Raw genomic sequence first — 20,888 nt, 5'->3', positions numbered from 1 at the left:
TTGACATTTCTTATCGTTCATTTGTGTCGTTATCACGTTACAATTTATTTATACAGTTCCATTTAGAAACTGTACCAAGTAACAATATGATAACAATGTTGCAACGCTTTGCAATAGGATCAAGCTATATAATATAATAAACTAAAGGATTAAAATGCGTAATAAATTGTAACTATTCTCAAACTAAGAGACTAACGAGATTAATCTTTCTCCTATACAGAGGTGATGTTACACATTATTATCGTATAATAAAAAAATATTCGATATAACATTAATCGAAAGAATTTCTTAAGTTAAAATGAAAAATGAACACATAGCGGTAGATATATTGTGACGTATAATATTATGGTTAAACTTTCATGGAATGATTTAATTAATTGGAAAAAAATTTCGCGATCGAATTCTTTTCTCTATTCTAAAAAAAAAAAAAATAATAATAATTGTTAAAAGTTAATTTAAAAAAAATTAGGAGTATTTCCTTTGCATTGATATCTTCTGTCCGAGAAGAAGGACGAAACTACGCCTGTTCGGATACAGGATTTTTGAGATCTATCATTTTTTCTCTCTCCTCTCCCCAATTAACAACTTCCTCCTCCCCCTTCCCCTTCCCCTTCTTCTTCTTCTTCGAGAACATGTCCTCGATTTCTCTCAACGTCTTCCCTTTCGTCTCAGGCAGGAGAAAAATAACGAACAACGTTCCCAGCAACGACATCACGGTGAAAAATACGAACACGCCTCGCCTCCCCATACCGGCCTCCATGTCCGGATAAATTTTCACCGTGATCGAGCTGAAAATATAATTGATACACGAGGTCATCCCCGTCAACGCTTCCTTCACCCTCGTTGGATACACCTCGCCCACCATGGCGAAAGGGACGACCAAGAAGCCGAGCGTGCTGCCGAAAATGTACATCAACACGCATATCGCTGGGATCAGCCCGTTGTCGTTCACGCGATATCCCCCGTCCTCGGCCCACAAATAGACGGACAAAATCCCCATGAAAACGGTCATCGAGCATCCGGAGACGATCGATGGCTTCCTTCTGCCGAACCTTCCCGACGCGCACGCCACCAACACGCTGCCCAGCAACCTGGTCAATCCTATCAACACCGCGCCCAAATTCGGATCTACGGCGATACCAGCGCTCTCCACTATGTTCACGGCGTAATACACGACGACGAATATTCCGGAGAATTGTTGGAAGAAGAAGTAGCCGAGCATAATAGAGAACGGCAGGACGGCGTTCCTCTTCAGCAAATGCTTCGCGAAGTTTTGATTCGCCCGTTCGGGACGCGGCCTCAACTCTTGGCGCAATTGTTGCGGGGGCGGCGCATCGTTGGGGACGCCGCGGAATTTCTTCAACACCTGTAACGCCTCGTCTAGACGACCTCTGTCTCGCAACCAGATCGGGGTTTCTGGGACGATGGCCAAGGTCAGTGCGGCCGAGACCAGGGGAAACAGGGCGCACAGCAGTGCCACCGTACGCCAGTTGTCCTTTAGAGAAAGAAAGATACGTGAATCGGGTACGAATAACTTTCCGCTTCCTCACTTTTTTCAAAATTATTGATATATATATATACATATATTTTATATAAAATTATCATTCACGAAATTAGAGAAATGAAGGTTCGTTCGAGAAATATATGTATATATATTTGTATATATTTACCTTCAACGCATAGCCAAAAATGTAAACGATCAAAACGCCAATAGCGATGGTTATGCTGGTCCACGTGACCATGGTCGATCGCCATTTTGGAGAAGAGATCTCCGCGCTGTAAACGGTGGCTGGGACCGAGGCCATTCCGGTCGCGATTCCGGAAATAATTCTGCCCACAAGAATCTGCTCGTACGTTCCGGCGAGATAAATGAGCAGCCATCCAACGATGGACACGATCGACGTTATCAACAGGCTCAACTTTCTTCCCCGCCTCATAGTGTAACTAGATACAATGCAACCGAGTGGGATGCCCAGTGCTGTAGCTGTGGCTGTGGATTTCCAACCATTATTATATTTTTTTCAATTTCACACAATTATTCAATTTGTATTCAATTTGTTCTATGAAAATTTACGGCATATATGATGGAAATCTTTTTTTTTTAAATCTTCTCGTTATTAAATATCGTTGATAGTCATATCGATCGAGATCAAGAAATAATGATATAAATGATACCAACCGATCCAATTTGCTTGAACTTTGTCGATTTTCACGTCGCTACTAGGTGCCGTCATCGGTTCCAATGCCACTGCGCTATAACCGAAAGCCATGGACGGACCCAGGATCGAAGAATTAGCGCAGAGAACCATCATTATCTGCAAACGAATATTTTTAGAATATATTTTATATATTTTAATTACGAGTTAATACAAAAAAAGAACAAGTTTGAAGAAGCGTTTGAAGCAAGGAGTTAATTAATCTATGATTTCAACAAAGTTATCCTATTATAACTTCCTTGTTACATAAATCTTTTGCATTTGATAGAAAAATCCGTTTCTCATTCCATTCGTAATCGCGGATATTATAAATTTTAATATTCGATTAATTGTATAATTATCTTAAATATTATGTTATAAAAAAATATATAAAAAATATATATATATAAAATGTGTAAAATTATAAAAAAAAAAAAAGAATTTATTACTTTTAATCGTTAATCTATCGATAATCGATGGACGATGACATCATTAAATATCATGATTATCAATTCAAATGATTATCATATTAATCATCTGATTGGCTGTTTCTTCGAATAATGCTGATTAGAGAGATTAATGAATAGCGAATTCTGATAGATAATTCTGACGATAAAAAAAAATAAAGTTGACTCAAGTTTTTTTCTTTCTTTCTTTCTTTCTTTTTTTTTGATAAAATTTGTTATCGACAAAACAAACACTTTTATTTTTACTTCAAAATCAAATTAACATTTTCTTGAATTCTAAAGTCGATAATTCTCGATCGATTGATCGATCGATCGATAAAATCGATTCTCAGAATTTCAAAAACTATCTTACGTGAAAAAAAAAAAAAAAAAGGAAACTTATGAAAGAAAAAATGGATAAATATCGTTCTAACATCATCATATTCTCCCCACGATTTTGAATGCAGAATTGTAGAATAGATAAAATATAAAAGAGCGCATATAAAAGAGTGTGTCGAGAAGCAAAGTTGAATAAATGCCAGTCAATCGGGGGGATTTTTTTTCCCAAACAACCCTACTATCGACGAGACTGCTCTTATATGACCAATATCGAAACCGGTTTGGGATGAAGGTTCAAAGAGAAGACGAGCAAGACATCCGGAGGAATAATTAAATCAAGCCTTGAAATGTCACCAACAAGTTTACGTAAAGCAGCGTTAAACGATAATATTTCGAGTTACGCAAAACTCTCTCTCAAATATACTATATATATATATATGTATATATATCTTTGTACGCTAAGTTATTTCGTATCTGCACTAGTCTGCGTTTAGCATATTTATGTAACTAATTGTAACTAATTTCACATTCTTGCAATTGCATACATTTAAATAATTACGATTATTTATATTATTCATAAATATTATATACAGTTGAAATTATATTTATTATTAGTTTTTATTAGTATTTATTTTTATTTCGTTTATAAATATCAGATATTTATTAAATTTTAATGTACAATTTTTCAACATAGAGAAAAAAATATTATTGCAATATGATAATTAAATATAATAATTATATTTTACTTATTTCTTTCACGAATAATTACGAACAACTTCGATCGAGGAAAAGCGAATCTATTTTTAACAAATGGAAAGCAAAAAGTTTTACTAATTTGATATTAGATATCTTGTTTAATCCATTGCGCAAATAATCGGTGTTTGGAATTTTTTTCATAGGATAGATCTCGATTTTCTTTCAATATTTCTCTTCGCGAATATTCGTAATTCGATCCGAGGAATCGTCGAAAAAAAATTCCTGAAAAATATATTTTCGCATCTGTCAATGTTAAAGAATAGCGATTCGTATTTTTTTTTTTTTTTTTTTTTTTTAATTTTTATAGCCACAACATTTCTGTTTTGATTATTTCGAAGAACAAAGGTTCAGAAAAAGTCTCGAGCATATAATGTATGCTATAACATCCCAAATGTAAATCAGTCACATGTTAAAACACCAATTGAGAAAATATTTATAACTTATTAATAAATTTTTATTAAATCAATAATACATTGAATCTTTCAATTACAATGATTGATATAATAAATATATAGTATAATAGTAAAATCGATGAATATTATTGAGATATAAATATATCAATTGTAAATGATCGAACTCGATACGATCTTATTAACTTTTTTAAAGGGGATAACGATGGACCAATTACATTACTTATTCACCGCTTTAATTCGCAAAATTGATTACTATTAAGTAAGAACAAATACTCGTAAATTTTCCAAGACTTTTTAGTTCGACTCTGTATACAGATAAGAAATATATAGCTCGGTATCATTAAACAAATGACGTTTTATCTCGTTTGTTTAAAAATAATATTATATATAGTTTTCATTATTTCAATTTAATTCCAAAATCGTTACTCGTATGTGTGTGTATGTGTATTCAATTGGCAAATGAATTCTGAATCTTATTTATTGTATATAACGTTTAAACATTTGATTAAATTAATTGCGATGAAACATTCTATGATTGGCAAAACAAGTTACGTCGTAATAATAACAATAACGCATGATTTTTTTCTGAAGTGAAATGAAATTGATATAAACGTTCGTCGACATTGCAAAAAAAAAAAAAGAAAAAAAAATTATTTAGAATAATTCTCTTCTCTTATCGTAATCGTCGTTATTATTTCTTTTTTTTCTATGCTTTTATCTTTAGAAAAAATAGAAAGTTTAAGATCCAGTTTACAGATAAATAATTTGTTTTCGATACGAAACGATCTTTGAATTTATTAAGATTTTCGATAGAAATTTATGTTTCGTTATTTTTTTTTTTTCTTATTTTCCTCCCATTTTATTTTAGTTTACATTATAATTGTTCAAAATCATTACCGTTGTTAACACGAAGCCGTTTATTATATAAGATTTTTCTTTGTGCAAAATAATATTTGCAATTCTGATTCAGACATCATCGCTTTTATTTAGAATTCGTGTAGTCGATGAAAAAAATAACATTGATTCGCTTATTTAAATTTTGTTTGTTTAGAAACTTTATCCAAAGAAAAAGAAGAAAAAAAAAAAAAAAACTTCTACCTGATACGTGACGCCTTTCTTCTCCCTTCTCTTTTCCTCCTCCTCATTCACCTCGACCTAAAAGGAAATTTATTATTCAGAATATATTGCATTCTTTTGCGTGTTATTTCTATTCGATATCAAAGATTTATGTAAGTAAATACATAAGGTCTTGGTTTCTTATTTGCTTTTTTCGTTTTTTTCTTTTCTTTCTATTTAGCGTTTGAAAGTGATAACGTGTAACATGGATTACATAATGGAATAATGGTCTCTTGATAAGCTCTTCCATATCAAAATTGTTATAAGTAGAAGATTAAATTCATTGATTAATTTCATTAATTAATTATTTTGTTCAAACGATCGATAAATCAATATCTTTTCGATACAAATTTAACAATTTACGTTTACTCGATATGATTTATCTCAAAAACATTAAATGTACCGTCGATTGTTTAAAAAATTAGCACCTTCGTATCGATTCGTCAAATTATTAACATCGATATGTAAAAATTTATCTGAATCCGATTAGAGACGGAAAAAAAAAAATTGTAGAAAAATATTTTCTTCAGATAATAAAAATCACCTTATCCAAATATTCCTCCACGTGTCCATTTATTCCGTTCGCGACGATCATTTTCATCTTCTTTTGATATTTTCTCTTTTTTTTTTTTTTTTTTTTCACGATCGACTTTTACGATTCTCTTCCTACCTCAGTCCCTCGATTCACCATTCTTCTGCAAACAAGAAATTTTCGTTTAAAACTTTGAATACTTGCTTTCCGTTTCGAAAAAGCTTGTTAACGCTCGATGATCGTACATAATTAAAACGTGATGCAAGATCAACGAATGAAAGTAAACGAACTCGTTTCGAGAGTTTTGAACTCGATTACTCGAAAAGGGGGAAAAAATGACAACAACGATAATTTTTATGGCTGTGTGTACATACGATCCTCGTACGATGATCTCAGAAACAGCTCTACTCGATTATTCACAAGCAACTATACCATTTCTCAATCATAACGTTCTCTTAAACAGTTCACACACGTATATCACACATATATCCTTACCATGTGTAGCCAATTTTCTATATCCAAGCGGTTCAAGATCTTCGAACACGTTCTTCAAATCCATGCTCTACGTTATATAAAATATTTAATTAGTATAATAAAATGTATAATAGTATAATAATCCATATTTATCGCAACTTATGATCTAGAGATGTCAAGAGATTAAACACGATATATATCAGATATAAATTCGCGAAGAAGATACGATGATACATAATTAATCAATAATAATCGTGATTTATGAACGTTTAAGCTTTTCAAGTGGAATTTTTTTCTTCTTTTTATCAACAATTGGAGAAACGAGAAAGAATAAAAATTTTTCCTTTCGAACGATGAAAGAGATTAAAAAATTTATTTACCTCTTAAGAAAATTCTGGGAAGAAGCAAACTTTTCTCACGAGTTACAAAGCGTCTAATGGCTCGTAATCATCGTCAAATTCTTCGAACATGTAATCCCCCCACGTGTATATTTCCCACATTCCCAAGAAGAATGTCATCAGCCAGAAATCACTTAGATAGACCAACAAGACCTTTTTCCACAGCACGCTGTTCTCTTGGCTCCAATTGAACAAATTTTTATTCCTCAATTCCACTTCGCACAGATTCATCTCTCAAAACTGTCAGATCCCAAACCAGAGAATTGTGGGGCGCGTACTAATCGATAACGATCCGTTCTATACAAAAATCTCGATCGACTTCTATGTAAAAAATAATCACACGAGATCCCTTTTCTATCCTCTTCTCCTTTCTTCCTTCGTTTCCGTTCGGCAAACGATCATTCCAGATCGACTGGAATAACAATAACAAAAATCCTCCTCCCTGCTCCACCTCTCTCTTTCCTCTCTATCGAACTTCCAACTCGACTTTTCTTCCCGAGTCTTCACCAATCTGCCTCTTTCACCTCGGCCATGCCTCTTCGATTTTTCCAACGTCCTCTTACTTCTATGTACTCTACAACCTCCGCGACCCAATCTTTTCCCTCCTTCTTCCCTCCTCTCGACCGGGACGAAGATATTTGCGAACCTTTCTCTCTCTCTCTCTCGTCGGCCGAAGGAAGGAAAGCCGAAGGAAAAGAGAAACGGTGAAACGGTATGCGGTACAACAGTGTGGCCGTTGTTGCAGCCGAGAGGACAGCCACGCGGAGACTCGTTATTCACCGAGTGCAAGTCCGGTTTTATCTGGTGACTGTGTGTACACCGGCCGAGACGCGGCTTCCTTCGTTCCAGATCGCTACGAATGGACCCACCATTCACATCCGTGGCTGAGCGGCGCCCGCTTCTGTGTCGCCCATCCGAACAACCGTCCAGGAATCGCGTATATATACATATATATATATTTGTAATATATGTATATATATATATATATATATTCATGTATAAGGGGACCTGCGAATTCCCACGGATAAAAAAGAAGCGATTGCGCAAGGTGATTTCATCGGGCGGGCAGAGCGTATCGCGTGCAATCGGGCGGGCGTCACTCGATGACGCGGTAACAGGAGTCGGAGCAGCTGTGGGTGCCCGCCGCCTCTCCCTTCTTCTCTCTTTCTCTCCTTTCTCTCCTTTCCTTCGATTCCTCTCGACTCGATTCTCCAAGTTTTTGTCTTACTCTACGTATTTTCGACGATGACTGTCATCTCCAAGGGGAAGAAGATCTCGATTTCGTCCGAGCTCCCCCCTCTTCCTTCCCTTCCTCCTCCTTCTACTCTTCGAGTTTTCGTTTCATATTTACAATTTGGCTGTTTCTAATCTTTTTCTTAACTCGTTCATTTGATGGTTATGTCGGATAAAATTCTTTTCTACTCTCTGTTGTTTGTTCCGATTTTTAAAACGTAGTCACATCGGTGTTATTCTTCTTTTTTTATTTTTATTTTTAACAGGATTACGTTATCATCCTCGTTAATTCGCGAATGTTGGAAATTATTATAAGAACGAGTTTTGAAATTCTTCTTGTTTTATGATGATTTTTACGTTTTTTTTTTTAATAAGGTGAATAAATAGATCAAATAGAATTTTAATAGACGTATTTTTTGAATAAATAAAGTTCGATGAAACAAAGTTAACCACTGATTTTAATATCAGAATTTTCCATCGTACATACGTAATGTATACACACGTCGCGCGTATGCAAGTTTTGTGAGTATAAGTTGAGAAAGACAATGCAAAGGTGTACGGGGGAAAGAATTTTTTCAAAGTCATCCATCGAAACGGAAACGGATGGTGGGACGGTCAACGATAATTATTGCGTTCAATCAACAAGCCTTGGGAATGGATGGCATAGGTCAAACCGATTATTGTCTTAGTGGTTTTTCGTGGATCAGAGACGTGGTGGTTACTCGTGCAAGCACGATTAAAAGCGGATTAAAATGATCTATTCTTCGTCGAACGCATATTTCTTTTCTCGGTCAAGTTGCATCTGTTCTGTCGTGCGATAGGATTAATTAATCCTATCGAAACACGACACGACAAAATTTTTATCCGATTCATACGGGAAATTTAGTTTAATCTTCAGGGTTTAAGATTAAAGATACACTTTTTTCTTACGTAAGATCTATCCTTTAAAAAAATTGAAATATACCGACGCCAAACACGTATCAAGTTTCATATAGAAACGGAGAAAAATAACGCGACTCAATTGAAATTAATTGCCTCGGTAAACAGCGGTCTTCTTCTCGTTCAGAAGATATGAATTGGATAATTTTCTTTACGCGAGTTGAAACCGTACGTAATGCATCGAGTTGCTCGGAAAAATTTTCAAAAATTTTGAAATCATCTTCTCCCTCGAATTTTCCAAGCAAAGATTGTAAAATTTCTTTCTTCCATAATTCTCCAATTCGTTATTCGCTCGCGCGTACGTTTTCGCTTTACCGATCGATCGGGTCGATCTCCATCGAAATTTTTCGCCTCGTTCCCCTCGAGCAAAGATGGGGATAAAAAAATGGTTACCTAACACCCAATTCGCTCTCCTCCTCGCCCGTAAGCTCTCCGATTCCGTAACGGAGCGAAAGTAAAACCGAGGCTTACGTTCGCTATGACGGCCGAGCAATTATCGTTCCACCTGTGCGGTTGGATTTCATCTCCCGAAACACGTTCTCGTTTCAAGGCCAAGGACACAAGGCAAGTAGTAGAGGGAGGTCAGTGTTCGCCAGTGTCGATCTTCCTCCGCGTCAGCATGCTCCGCTTTTGACAGGAAATCGAAAAATAAGACGCTCCGTTTTCTAATGAACGCATCCGCCAATATCATCCCCGATGTTTCGCACGTGGCTCGAAGAAGGAGAGAAAATTTCGTCCCTATTTCGTTTCTTCCTCCTCGTTTCTCTATGATCCGTCTCCGGATCTTCCCGTCCTCCCTTCCTTGATCACGTTGTCGTGTAAGAATTTTCGGAGGAGGGGGGAAGGAAGGGGGGAGAGAATGTGTTTCTTTCATCATCCGTACGATATCGAAAGATTTTGGATAAACAATTTGGTTTAACTTGGATGGGAAAGCTTGTTGTAATTTTATTAGGAATAGATGGGAGGGAAAAATTATTTAAATAGTTTCAGAGAAGAAGAAGAAGGGGAAGGAGAATAAAGGAAATGATGAGGGAATTTTTTTTTTGATTAAGAAATCGATTGAAAAATTATTGTTGAATCTTTGAGAAATAGGGGCAGGAATATTGTTGTTGACGTGTGAGAATTCTTGTTTCGATTTAATGCGTGAACGCGATCGAGAGATTTCAGATTTCATTTTTTTTTCTTCTATTTCTTTTTTCGTGGACGGAAAACAAAGAGGAATGGTAACAGTACACCTGTGCCCTTGATATTTTTTTGCACGCAACGTGTTTTATCGATCTAAGTATAGGTGTTCGTAATCAAATAGTACTTTGAAACTTTGAACGTGCAAATCATTCGCCATGTGTTTTCTCGCAATTTAATGTAACTCGCAATTAAAACTCGATTGATATTTCAATAATCTTTAGTAAATTTTACTCTGAAATTTTACTGAGATATCAAAAACTTTCCTATTAATTTTATATTAATTTTAAATAATTCAACATTTTAGAATGCGAAGAAAATTTGATGATTATGATATTGCAAATTTTTTGTTTCAAGAAATCTTTATGAAGATTATAAATGAATGTTAACAAATTTATTTCTTCATAAAATAAAATGATCTTCCTATAATTTCATAATAAATTTCTATATAACAAATATCTTCAAATGATTCATGCATATTTTTAATATCTACTTTATATTTAATATTAAATAAAATGAAATTATAAAATGGATTATTCCTTAATTTTTTTTTTTTCTATCAAAAATGAGAAATGGAAACACTATTTCGAAAATAATAAAAATCTAATAAATTTAATTAATATCTTTTAATATAGTTTAATTAATATTTATGTATAAATTAATTATTCCAATATATCCAATAGAATAAGCAGTAAGATTCTTGAGAATCTATTCGTGATGCTAGACAAGAATAGCGGATAGAGAGATAAAAATATAGATAGAATAAAAATTTAGGAATTAGCGCCATCTCTAGAGTGCTGTAAATGAAATAGATATAAACGAAGAAAGTAAATGTAGAAGAAAGATGGAGATAGAATAAGAATTGACTACTAGCGCCATCTCCTGCATTTAAAAAGAAATATATTTTTTTCATCATTTCACTTAATATTAATTATAGAATTTGATATATTTGTTTTATTCTGGAAAATCGAAATTATATATAAAATATATAATTATATAAATATATAAAAATAAATGATTCCCGATATATACAAAATTATATACAAAATTGACATGAAAAAATTAATTTATTATATAACATATATATTCAAAAAAGTATACTCTTTTACTATATATGTAAATATATAGAATATATATACTTATGATATAAGATAATAAACTTAATTAAATCTTGCCAACAATTTCTTGAGCACGTGAATTTGTAAATTAAATATAAACAACAAAAGGAAAGCAAATAGTAGAAGAAGGATGAAGATAGGATGAAAAATTATAGTATGCTCTGCGCCATCTTCAGTGTAACCGAAATGAAATATAAATAAAAACTATAAGAAATGATATAAGATTTGATAATAAACGCCATCTCTTGATTGATAAAGACATTCTTTAGATAAGACGAATGTAAATTAAGATAAGAATTGAAAGCTAGTGCCATTTCTTGAATACTTTTAGAAAGATTCCTTAGACATTCAAAATAGCACTAATAATTTTTATTATTTTATTTTCCGTGTTACTTTATTTACGAAGAAATGTATCTTTCACGCATAAGATGGTGCTAATGATCAGTTCTTACTTACTTATCTCTTGTTATTTCTTTGTTTATGTGTGTTTCATTTGAAAAATAAAATTAATTACTCTATTATGTATATTATATCATGTATGTTATATTTAAAAATGGCACTGATTCCCAGATTTTTATTTCTATTCTCATTTTATTATTATCTAGCTTATCACATAAATATTCTCAAGAATATTTTTGTTCATTCTTGAAGAAAAATTAATTTATACATAAATATTAATTAATTATAGAAACTTTTGCAATTTATTTCTTTGAAATAGTTTCACCTTTGATAAAAGTGAAAAAATGATTGATTAAAATATTAACATAATATAAAAATATAAAATGTTACACTAATTATTAATACAATGTAAAATGATAAATTTATAATTTTATTTTATTTAAATGTTAGATAAAATATATTAATCGTCTGAGATTTCAAATATAGAATGAATGAAAAAATCAAATAGCTTTATTTTATGATACTTCGGATTATAAAAACTGAATGTTTTAGTAAACTTTCGAGTATATTTTTTTATTTCTTATATTTTTTATATTTTACAATTTATTTTATATTATCAAATATCAATAACTTTTTGATTTTTCATTCTAGTAAGTTTAAATTTAACATGAAAATAGTGATATTTTTAATATATTTGTTAGCATTAAAGATGTCACTACTTTCTCTGTTCTTTCTATTATCTTCTATATCTTCTTGTGTTTTGTACTACAGTGATATTACATATTGATTATTGACATGAAAAATTTATTAAATAAGAATATAAGATTTTCTACTTTGCTTGTATAATATATATATATATATAAATATTTTTTTAATTAAAAATAAAATATGGCGGATGATGATTTTGATGGAGATGAGTAAGTAATATGTATATTTATTGAACATTTATTGATAGTAAATGTTCTTTTTTTGTTATATATTTGTCTATTTATTTTATATTTTAATAATAAATATCTTTCAAATAAAATAAAATATTTATTTGAAAAATTTACGCTATTGAATTTGTTTATTTTATAACGTTAAATATATAAAAAAAATAATATATTTAATAAAATAATATAAAATTAATTTATTATTTTATATTCATCATATAAAATTAATTTATTTTTTATATGATGACATATATGATGATATCAAAATTATTCAATTTTATTATTTTATTATTTAAAGGGTAGCAGATGATTTTGATGATGTGGATGATGACGATAACATTGAATTAGAGCCACAAGAAGAAGATGGAGAAAATATAGAATTATTAGCAGCTGGAGAAGCTACTGGAGGAGTACAAAGATCTAAAAGAATTACAACAAGATATATGACAAAGTAAATATATAATATAAAAATTTTTTATCTTAAAAAGAATGAAAATATTTTTGTATATTTGTAGATATGAAAGAGCAAGAGTATTAGGGACTAGAGCATTACAAATAGCTATGTGTGCTCCTGTAATGGTGGAATTAGAAGGAGAAACTGATCCATTACAAATTGCAATGAAAGAATTGAAACAAAGAAAAATTCCAATTATAATTAGACGTTATTTACCTGATAATAGTTATGAAGATTGGGGTATAGATGAATTAATTATAATAGATCATTAAGTTTTGTTTTAATTCATACATTTAAAATTGTAAATTTAAGATTATTTTTAATAAAATTTCAAAACTTATTACATCTACATTTATCCTTATTACATCATTATTTATCCTTATGAATTTTAATAGTTATATAAACATTCTATTTGTGAATATATTATGAATATTATTTTTGTAACATGCACTTAAAAAAAAATAAAATACAATTTACAAATTGTATATATATTTGCATTAGACTTAAATTAAAAAAATTACCTAGGTTAGAAAATATATTAATTTAAATACTTTTTTAAATTTAAATATTTAAATATTTTTAAATTTATTTTAAATATTTAATTAATTAATATTTAATTTTATTTTAATTATTGAATTTAAATATTTTTAAATTTACGAATATTACATATTTTTTTATTAAATTTTTATTAGAAATATGTTCAAATATTCATTAAAAAGATTACTAAAATAATTATAGTAAAATTTAAAACCACGTAAATTATTTTATCTTGAATTTTATCTATTCGATTTCAGATAATGGTAATAAAATTCTGAAATAGAATATACGTTATTACGATATTTCCCTAAATAATAATCATATTAATTTATTTTCATATATAATAACGATTTTTATCAATAAAACATAATGTTATAAAATTTTTTAAATTGTAATAATAATATGACGTGGTAAGTAACTATCATTGATCATAATTATTTGTTAACCTAATAGGTTAACAATCTAATAGGTATTTTTAAATAATGTTATAATATATATACAGGAATCCTTTAAGGAAAAATCATTTGACACAAAGACCTACACCTGCACCACCTCTATTTTCTCATTCAGAAGACAGAGAATTAGATATTGCAGTTCAAAAACTCATTTGGTACATATATTTATTTTTAATAACTTATTATTATTGTTTATATTCAAAATTTTGTTTTTTAGTATTGAAGATACAATTAGGAAATTAACAAAGGAAATGAAAAAATATATAGAAGCTGTAATAAATCTAGATCGAGCGGATCAAAGATTAACATTAAACTTAACAACTTGTGGTTTAGCACATCTTAATGATGAATTTAGAAAAGTTGTGGAAAATTATCATTCTGTTACAACACAGGTAAATTTATAGATTATTCTTATTTCATTAGAAAGGTAATATAAAAATTTTGTATTTTTAATAGATTGGAAAAACCGTGCAAGAAATGGCAATTCTATGTCAAAAAACTTTCATAGAACCTTTAAAAAAATTACGAGATGAATTCATTTTAATAGCTGCAGCAATAACTAAACGCGAAGAATTGGTAACTACTTGGAAATATTCTTATAATCGTGTCAAAAAATTACAAGAGAAAAAAGATAGAACTGCTAATCATATCGCAAAATTAGAAAGAGAACGTAGAGCTGAAGAAACAGCTGCTAAGGAATTAAAAGCTGTTCATGCTCAATTACTTGTAGAATTACCTATGTTTTTAGACAAAAGATTAGAATACATCAAACCTAGCATACATGCCCTAATCATGATACAATTAGATTACTATGGAAGCACAACACATTTATTCACACATTTAATGCCAATACCAAATGCTTCAGAATCACCATCTAGTGCTATGATACCTGAAAATGAATACCAACAAGCCATGGCTAACCAAATAAATAGAATAAGAGGTCTTACAATTGTTAAAGACCATTAAAAATTATAAGAATTTTTCAAATGAGTATTTTACAAAAATTACAATAATTTACATGTTAAAGGAATCGAATTCTATATATTTTATATATATATATATATATAATATATATATAATATATATATGTATGTATATATATATATATATATATATATATATACATACATACATATATATATGTATATATATAGGTACGAATGTATCATTTGTATTTATTATATGGCAGTATTTACAATTCAAATTGTAAAAATATAATTAAATTTATGATGGAATCATTCCTTGATTTCGTTTAAACTGAGCACCAGAACGACGATTATGATTAGCATGTTTTGCTTTTCTAACATTTTTCTGCTGCCTATTATATAAAACGTCTTTCTTTTGTCCATGACCTTTAGGATTACCTATATATAAATAAAAGATATTATTTTAATATTATTAGTAAATATAAATGATTATTTAAATTTTATTAGATTGTAAACAAATTATACCAATCACATTTGGTGCAATTCTACTATCTCGCATTTGTCTTCGTTGCTCTGCTTTAGCACGTAATTCTTCTGGATTTTGTACAAAGTCTTTTCCATTTTGACTATTCCTTACATCATCGTCATCATCATCATCATCATCATCATCTGATATTGATTCGCTTACAGTTTCAACTTTTTGTCTATCCCGAAGAATCTAAAATTATTATTTATTTGTTGTTATTAATTTTTATGTAATTAATTGATATATATGGCATATTAATATTATTAGAATATATATGTATAAAATTATATAAATACAAACTCTTGGTATAGTAAAAGGCCTATCTATTTCAGTAGAATCATCTTGAGTATTTCCGCGTACATCACGATTGTCATATGTATCATCATACTCGTCATCATAAACATCTGTGACAAGATCGTAACTGTAAGAAATTTCGTTTTAATTATATTAAATTCTTTAAAGTAATATAATTTTATAAATGTTATCGAATATAATTATATTATTTACAAATAAATATTTTTTTATGGATTATATAAAATTCATAATAATTATCTTTGAATCCTTACTTTTTGATTATATAATCTTTAGATATATTTATAATTTCTTGAGTTTTAACATCATTATTATCAAATTTAATATCATTATTTTCAAATTTAATATCATTATTATCATTATTACTATTATCATATACATTCAATGTTTCAAAATTATAATCTAAATTTTGATTGTTTAAAGTTTCCTAAAAGAATGATAAAATTATGTGTTATATACATTACTCAATATATTAATTTTTTTTTATTTTTATAATCTAATAATAAAATGCTCTTACTGTGTAAATTGGTGAAATAGACATTTGTGAATGTCTTAAGTCTTTTAACTCTTTTAATTCTGTGGGTAAAGATTGTTCTAAAATTGCATTTATTAATTCTTCTGTATTATAATTATAATACTTTAAACTTATCTATAAAATCAATCTCATTAGATATATTTTCATAATAATTTTTTTATAATAAGATAATTACCTCAATGAAATATTCATCTAAATCATGTAATATATCTTTAACTTCACTAACAAGAGAAGCTAATTCAACACAATTTTTTGTTATAGGTTTTTGATTCTTATTTGAAGAATTTATATTTTCAGATATGGCCATTTGACTTGAAATACCACTAGGTCCAGCTGCAGCTTCCTATAAAAAAAAAATAATATTTTGTGAAAATATTAACAAAATATATTTTATAAAAATTATTGTATATTATATACTTACACTTATATTAGAAAATATATTTAATAAATCATTGGATTTACCAATAATTGCATTGACTGATTGTATTATATAATTATAATTTATTTGATCACTAAATATTTGTTAAAGAAAAATTTTGTAATATATTATTTCTATAATCATTAAAATCATATTTAAAAAATTTAATCATTAAAAATTAATCATTAAAAAAAAAGGATACGGATCGGAACAAAGGGCCGATAATATATTTAAGTCGAATTTAATAGGATAAAATTGGTCATAATCTGTAACAAATTCTTTTTCAGAAATTACAGAACTTAATAAATCAAGATATTCATCCACTTGTTTCTTAATTTCTTCTTCCTTTATGGTATTTCTAGATGTTATAATTATATTACATTAAATATAATGTGAGATAGAGATAGATAGATAGATAGAAAGAGAAAGAGAGAGAGAGAGAGAGAGAGAGAGAGAGAGAGAGAGAGAGAGAGAGAGACAGACAGACAGACAGACAGACAGACAGACAGACAGACAGACAGAGACAAACAAATTTTCTAACTTATATAATTATGCACTTACATATTTTCTTGGATATTTAATATTGGTTCTTGTATGATAATATGAAAAATATTTAAAATTTCAATTCTTAATACATCTAAACGATGTTTTAATTCCATATATTTTGGCATATTTTCATCATTATATGCCAAATCATCTAATAATTTATACATTTCAGGAATTGTATTTTCATATATTGAAACAAGTCTAATAAATGTTAAAAAAATAATAATAGAATAAATTATTAAAAATAATTAAAAAAAAGATTAAGAAAGTAATAATAATAATAAGAATATCTTACGGTTTAATTTACTTACTTTTTCATAAAATCCTCTCTATGAAATACATTTGCTGCAGGAGGATAATTTTTCAAAAATATTTCGATAGTTGAAGATATATCTAAAATGTATAATATCATATCTTCCAAATTAAATAATGTAAGTTTCGTAGAATTTGTTGATATTGCATTAGTATGAGTAGAACAATGACCAAACTTTCTTTCAACATCTTCAAATGCCTGAATTAATAATCTAAATTTACTATTTTTAGTATTATTTTAAAAAAAGATTAATTATTTTATAAACTATATTTATTATATTACCTCTATAAGGCAAGGAATAGTTTTTTGAAGATCATTATTGTACCGTGGTTCTAATATAAATAAACAATTTAAAATTTTTTCCATTATTTTTGGATTTTCTCGACCATAAAATTGACAAAGATCAAAAATAATTGGAATTGTAAATATATAATTCTCATATAATAAGTTTCCAAAAAAAGGACGGCCCATATATTCTTTTGAATTTTCCTTATTTGTAATCAGTCGTGTAAAAGTTATAAGTACATAACGACTTAATATTTCTAAAAGTTGCAGCATATCTGGAGGAAAATTTTCTAAAGCATAAAATGGTGGTGCTTCTTGAAGAAAAGATACTAATGTATTTAATATTGAGGGATTGAATATAATGTTTGACCAAAACCTATATAAAGAATATATAATACAAAATAGTACAAATATACTACTAATAAATATATATATATATATTTCAATATATAATCAATATTTCAATATATTTTCAATATAAATCAATATTTTTTTTAATTATGCTTACCTATAGAATGGAAGACTAAGAAGCCATTTTAAATCATTAATCATATAATTAACAATTTCCATCCAACGTTCTTTTGCTCCTTCAATTTCAATTCCGTCATCATTATATATATTAGGAGCTTCATAATGCAAGAAATAGTGGTTATTTTTCCATTTTTTACTCTAAAAAGTTTTAAGAAAAACAAATTTTATGTTTATTGTAAATTCATTGATTACATAAGGATTTTAAAAAATTTTTAATATTTTAATACATAACAAAATTTAATAAAATTTTAATTTTAAAATTTAAATTAAAACAAATTAAAAATAATAAAATTTGTTAATTAAAAATCATTTAATTTCATTTTTAGTAAATCGTTTAATATCATTTATAATAAAATAATATTATTTATAATAAAAATATAATATACGATAATATATATATTTACAAACATTGTTATTTACATACCAAAGCATCTATAGTTTCTACAACACCATTAGTTTTAACCTTTAATTTTAAATTTTCCAGTGGCAAAAATTCAGGATTCTGTTAAATAAACAAAAATGTTATACATATTTTATTAAGTAAATAAGAATATTACATTTATAATAAACCATTGTTCTAACCTAACCTAGTGAACAATATTTTTACTTACAATTGAATATTATAAATAATAATGAATAAATTACCTCATAAGAGTCCATATTTTCGTACGATATATTTCCTGTCATAAATACTATTAATATTATAAATTATAATACTATTGTTATTAAACAGTTGCAATTGGAATAAATTATTTTTTTAACAAGTTGCAATCGTAACAATACACGCGGTTAGTACGATTGTCTTTTCGTCAACTAACCTATGTTTAATAGACCTTTCAATTGAATATCGCAAAAAAATTAATATTGGAAAATGAACGTTATCGTTTTGTTATGAATTAATATTATTCTATAATCTACCCTATCAATTATTTAACACCATTTAAAACTTCTTTGTCTTGAGGTTATGTTTTGACTATTTGTATGTTCTAGTGCTCTTTTATGTTACTTTTGACGAATTTAATAATTTAAAATTTTATATTATAAACTATATATTAAAATGTCTACTGATGAAAAAAATATTAAAAAATTGAATAAACCGAAAATTATAAGTATTATAAAGGTGGATAAACCTATTAAATTAATGAAATTAAATGAAAAATCTGGTAATAATGAAAATAAAAATACGAACGTTGTTGATAATCACGTTCCCTTAAACGATGCTAGTAACATTCAAAATATTAAAGAAAATTTTAAGGAAGTTGATATGCCCAAAAATTCTATTAAATCTTTAAGTGATAATATAATAATTTCAGCTACTTCTATTCAACAAAATGAAAATAAAAGTAAAACATTTAAATCAGAAAAATATGAAAAAACAAAAGAAGCTAATGTTTCAAAGAAAAATTGCATGAAAAGTACAAAAGAAAAAGAAAATAAAATAACAATTGATAAAAAGAAAGTTAAGAGTGTAACTATAAAATCTCCAAATTTAGATATTTTAAAACATAAAAATAGACTTTATTCTTCTAGTACTAATACAAAGAAGCTAAATGCTACAAATAAAAAATCTATTTCAGTTACAACTAAAAAAAATTCAAAACCTATTGTTGGTGTTATGCCATGTTATAAATATAAAAAAGTTGAATCTAAGACTCCTGTTAAAAAAACTGTAATAAGAGATATAATTGGTTCCAAAATAAAGCCTTGTATTAATCCAGGAATAGAAAAGACAGCAGATAATTTAAAATTTTTAGAAATTGATGAAAACATTCATGTAAAACCACTTATTTGTGGAAAAGAATTAGCAAAACCAGAATATAATTCAATTATGTATACAATTAGTAAATTAAATGAACTAAAAAAACAAAAAGTTATAACTGATATTGAACATTTGCCAGCTTCATATAAAAATCTTATAAGTGGAAAGGTAATAAAAAAAATAATAGCTTACAATTATTCAAACAAGAGTTATTCTCTTATATTTTCTATTTCAGATTTCTACTGCTTTAGATTTTCCACTTGATGAAATAATTTATAAAAATTTGGTGGATTTATCTATAGATGAAAATCAATTGCCAAGTAGATTAACTCGTAGTAAAGATCCAGAACCAAGGCAAAAAGATGTTGTGCCAATACTTTCTGATTTTTTTACACCTATATCTATTGATGAATATTGTACTCCTGTTTCTGTAAAGCCACGATCTCCAGAAACTATTGATTATTGGAATGCTTTTAGAATAAGTGATCAAATATATGAATGGAAACATACTTTGAATCATATATAATTAAATGTTTTTGTTTTATGAATAACTTATTTATTAATTATTATTTGGAAAACACTCATTTTAATAGATATATTTTTTTGTAAAATGTAAAGTATTTTTTATATTTCATATCAATGAATAAGATAGTGATAGATATTTTGTAGAATATATATGTTAAAATTTAAACGTGATATACACAAATGAATATATACAATAAATTATTTAATATACCTACATATGTCTTAGTTTTTTTATATGATTATAACATTTCATTTTACAATTTTCAATGAAGCACCAAAAATATCATTATTATA

At 28.1% G+C, this 20,888-nt stretch overlaps 5 protein-coding genes across 11 annotated transcripts; 3 read left to right on the top strand and 2 right to left on the bottom strand.

Annotated features, from left to right (window-relative positions):
- On the bottom strand, positions 1–7,616 carry LOC408456 (facilitated trehalose transporter Tret1-2 homolog). Of its 4 annotated transcripts, none has more exons than XM_016916388.2 (7): positions 6,652–7,616; positions 6,293–6,359; positions 5,810–5,960; positions 5,248–5,304; positions 2,180–2,315; positions 1,671–1,990; positions 1–1,495 (listed from the first exon to the last, which is right to left on the bottom strand). In XM_016916388.2, exons 3-7 carry the CDS (start codon positions 5,864–5,866, stop codon positions 518–520), a joined length of 1,548 nt encoding a protein of 515 aa, XP_016771877.1. In that variant the 5' UTR covers positions 5,867–5,960; positions 6,293–6,359; positions 6,652–7,616; the 3' UTR covers positions 1–517. The 4 variants fall into 4 exon arrangements, with proteins under 4 accessions (XP_016771877.1, XP_026300776.1, XP_026300778.1 ...); XM_026444991.1 differs by having other exon boundaries at positions 5,810–5,957; XM_026444993.1 differs by lacking the exons at positions 6,293–6,359; positions 6,652–7,616 and adding an exon at positions 6,172–6,278.
- Positions 7,617–12,278: 4,662 nt separating this feature from the next.
- LOC410494 (DNA-directed RNA polymerases I, II, and III subunit RPABC2) lies at positions 12,279–13,269 on the top strand. Its single transcript, XM_393973.6, has 3 exons — positions 12,279–12,457; positions 12,771–12,923; positions 12,988–13,269. Exons 1-3 carry the CDS (start codon positions 12,429–12,431, stop codon positions 13,196–13,198), a joined length of 393 nt encoding a protein of 130 aa, XP_393973.2. The 5' UTR covers positions 12,279–12,428; the 3' UTR covers positions 13,199–13,269.
- Positions 13,270–13,822: 553 nt separating this feature from the next.
- On the top strand, positions 13,823–14,955 carry LOC725583 (bridging integrator 3). Its single transcript, XM_001121406.5, has 4 exons — positions 13,823–13,873; positions 13,966–14,073; positions 14,136–14,310; positions 14,375–14,955. Exons 1-4 carry the CDS (start codon positions 13,866–13,868, stop codon positions 14,882–14,884), a joined length of 801 nt encoding a protein of 266 aa, XP_001121406.2. The 5' UTR covers positions 13,823–13,865; the 3' UTR covers positions 14,885–14,955.
- Positions 14,956–15,051: 96 nt separating this feature from the next.
- Positions 15,052–19,581, bottom strand: LOC100578931 (activating signal cointegrator 1 complex subunit 2). 4 transcript variants are annotated; one of them, XM_026444967.1, is made up of 15 exons: positions 19,500–19,517; positions 18,956–18,990; positions 18,735–18,812; positions 18,288–18,448; positions 17,777–18,155; positions 17,493–17,692; positions 17,197–17,382; positions 16,838–16,993; positions 16,639–16,729; positions 16,393–16,560; positions 16,200–16,331; positions 15,937–16,109; positions 15,671–15,791; positions 15,370–15,562; positions 15,052–15,282 (listed from the first exon to the last, which is right to left on the bottom strand). In XM_026444967.1, exons 2-15 carry the CDS (start codon positions 18,968–18,970, stop codon positions 15,143–15,145), a joined length of 2,193 nt encoding a protein of 730 aa, XP_026300752.1. In that variant the 5' UTR covers positions 18,971–18,990; positions 19,500–19,517; the 3' UTR covers positions 15,052–15,142. The 4 variants fall into 4 exon arrangements, with proteins under 4 accessions (XP_026300752.1, XP_026300750.1, XP_026300753.1 ...); XM_026444965.1 differs by lacking the exon at positions 19,500–19,517 and adding an exon at positions 19,129–19,228; XM_026444968.1 differs by lacking the exon at positions 18,956–18,990 and having other exon boundaries at positions 19,500–19,581.
- LOC113219222 lies at positions 19,334–20,806 on the top strand. Its single transcript, XM_026444969.1, has 2 exons — positions 19,334–20,237; positions 20,305–20,806. Exons 1-2 carry the CDS (start codon positions 19,368–19,370, stop codon positions 20,593–20,595), a joined length of 1,161 nt encoding a protein of 386 aa, XP_026300754.1. The 5' UTR covers positions 19,334–19,367; the 3' UTR covers positions 20,596–20,806.
- Positions 20,807–20,888: the final 82 nt, after the last annotated feature.

Source organism: Apis mellifera, linkage group LG14, assembly GCF_003254395.2.
Source record: "Apis mellifera strain DH4 linkage group LG14, Amel_HAv3.1, whole genome shotgun sequence".
Taxonomy (NCBI): Eukaryota; Metazoa; Arthropoda; class Insecta; order Hymenoptera; family Apidae; genus Apis; species Apis mellifera.
This window is presented reverse-complemented; position numbering and strand designations above follow the sequence as displayed.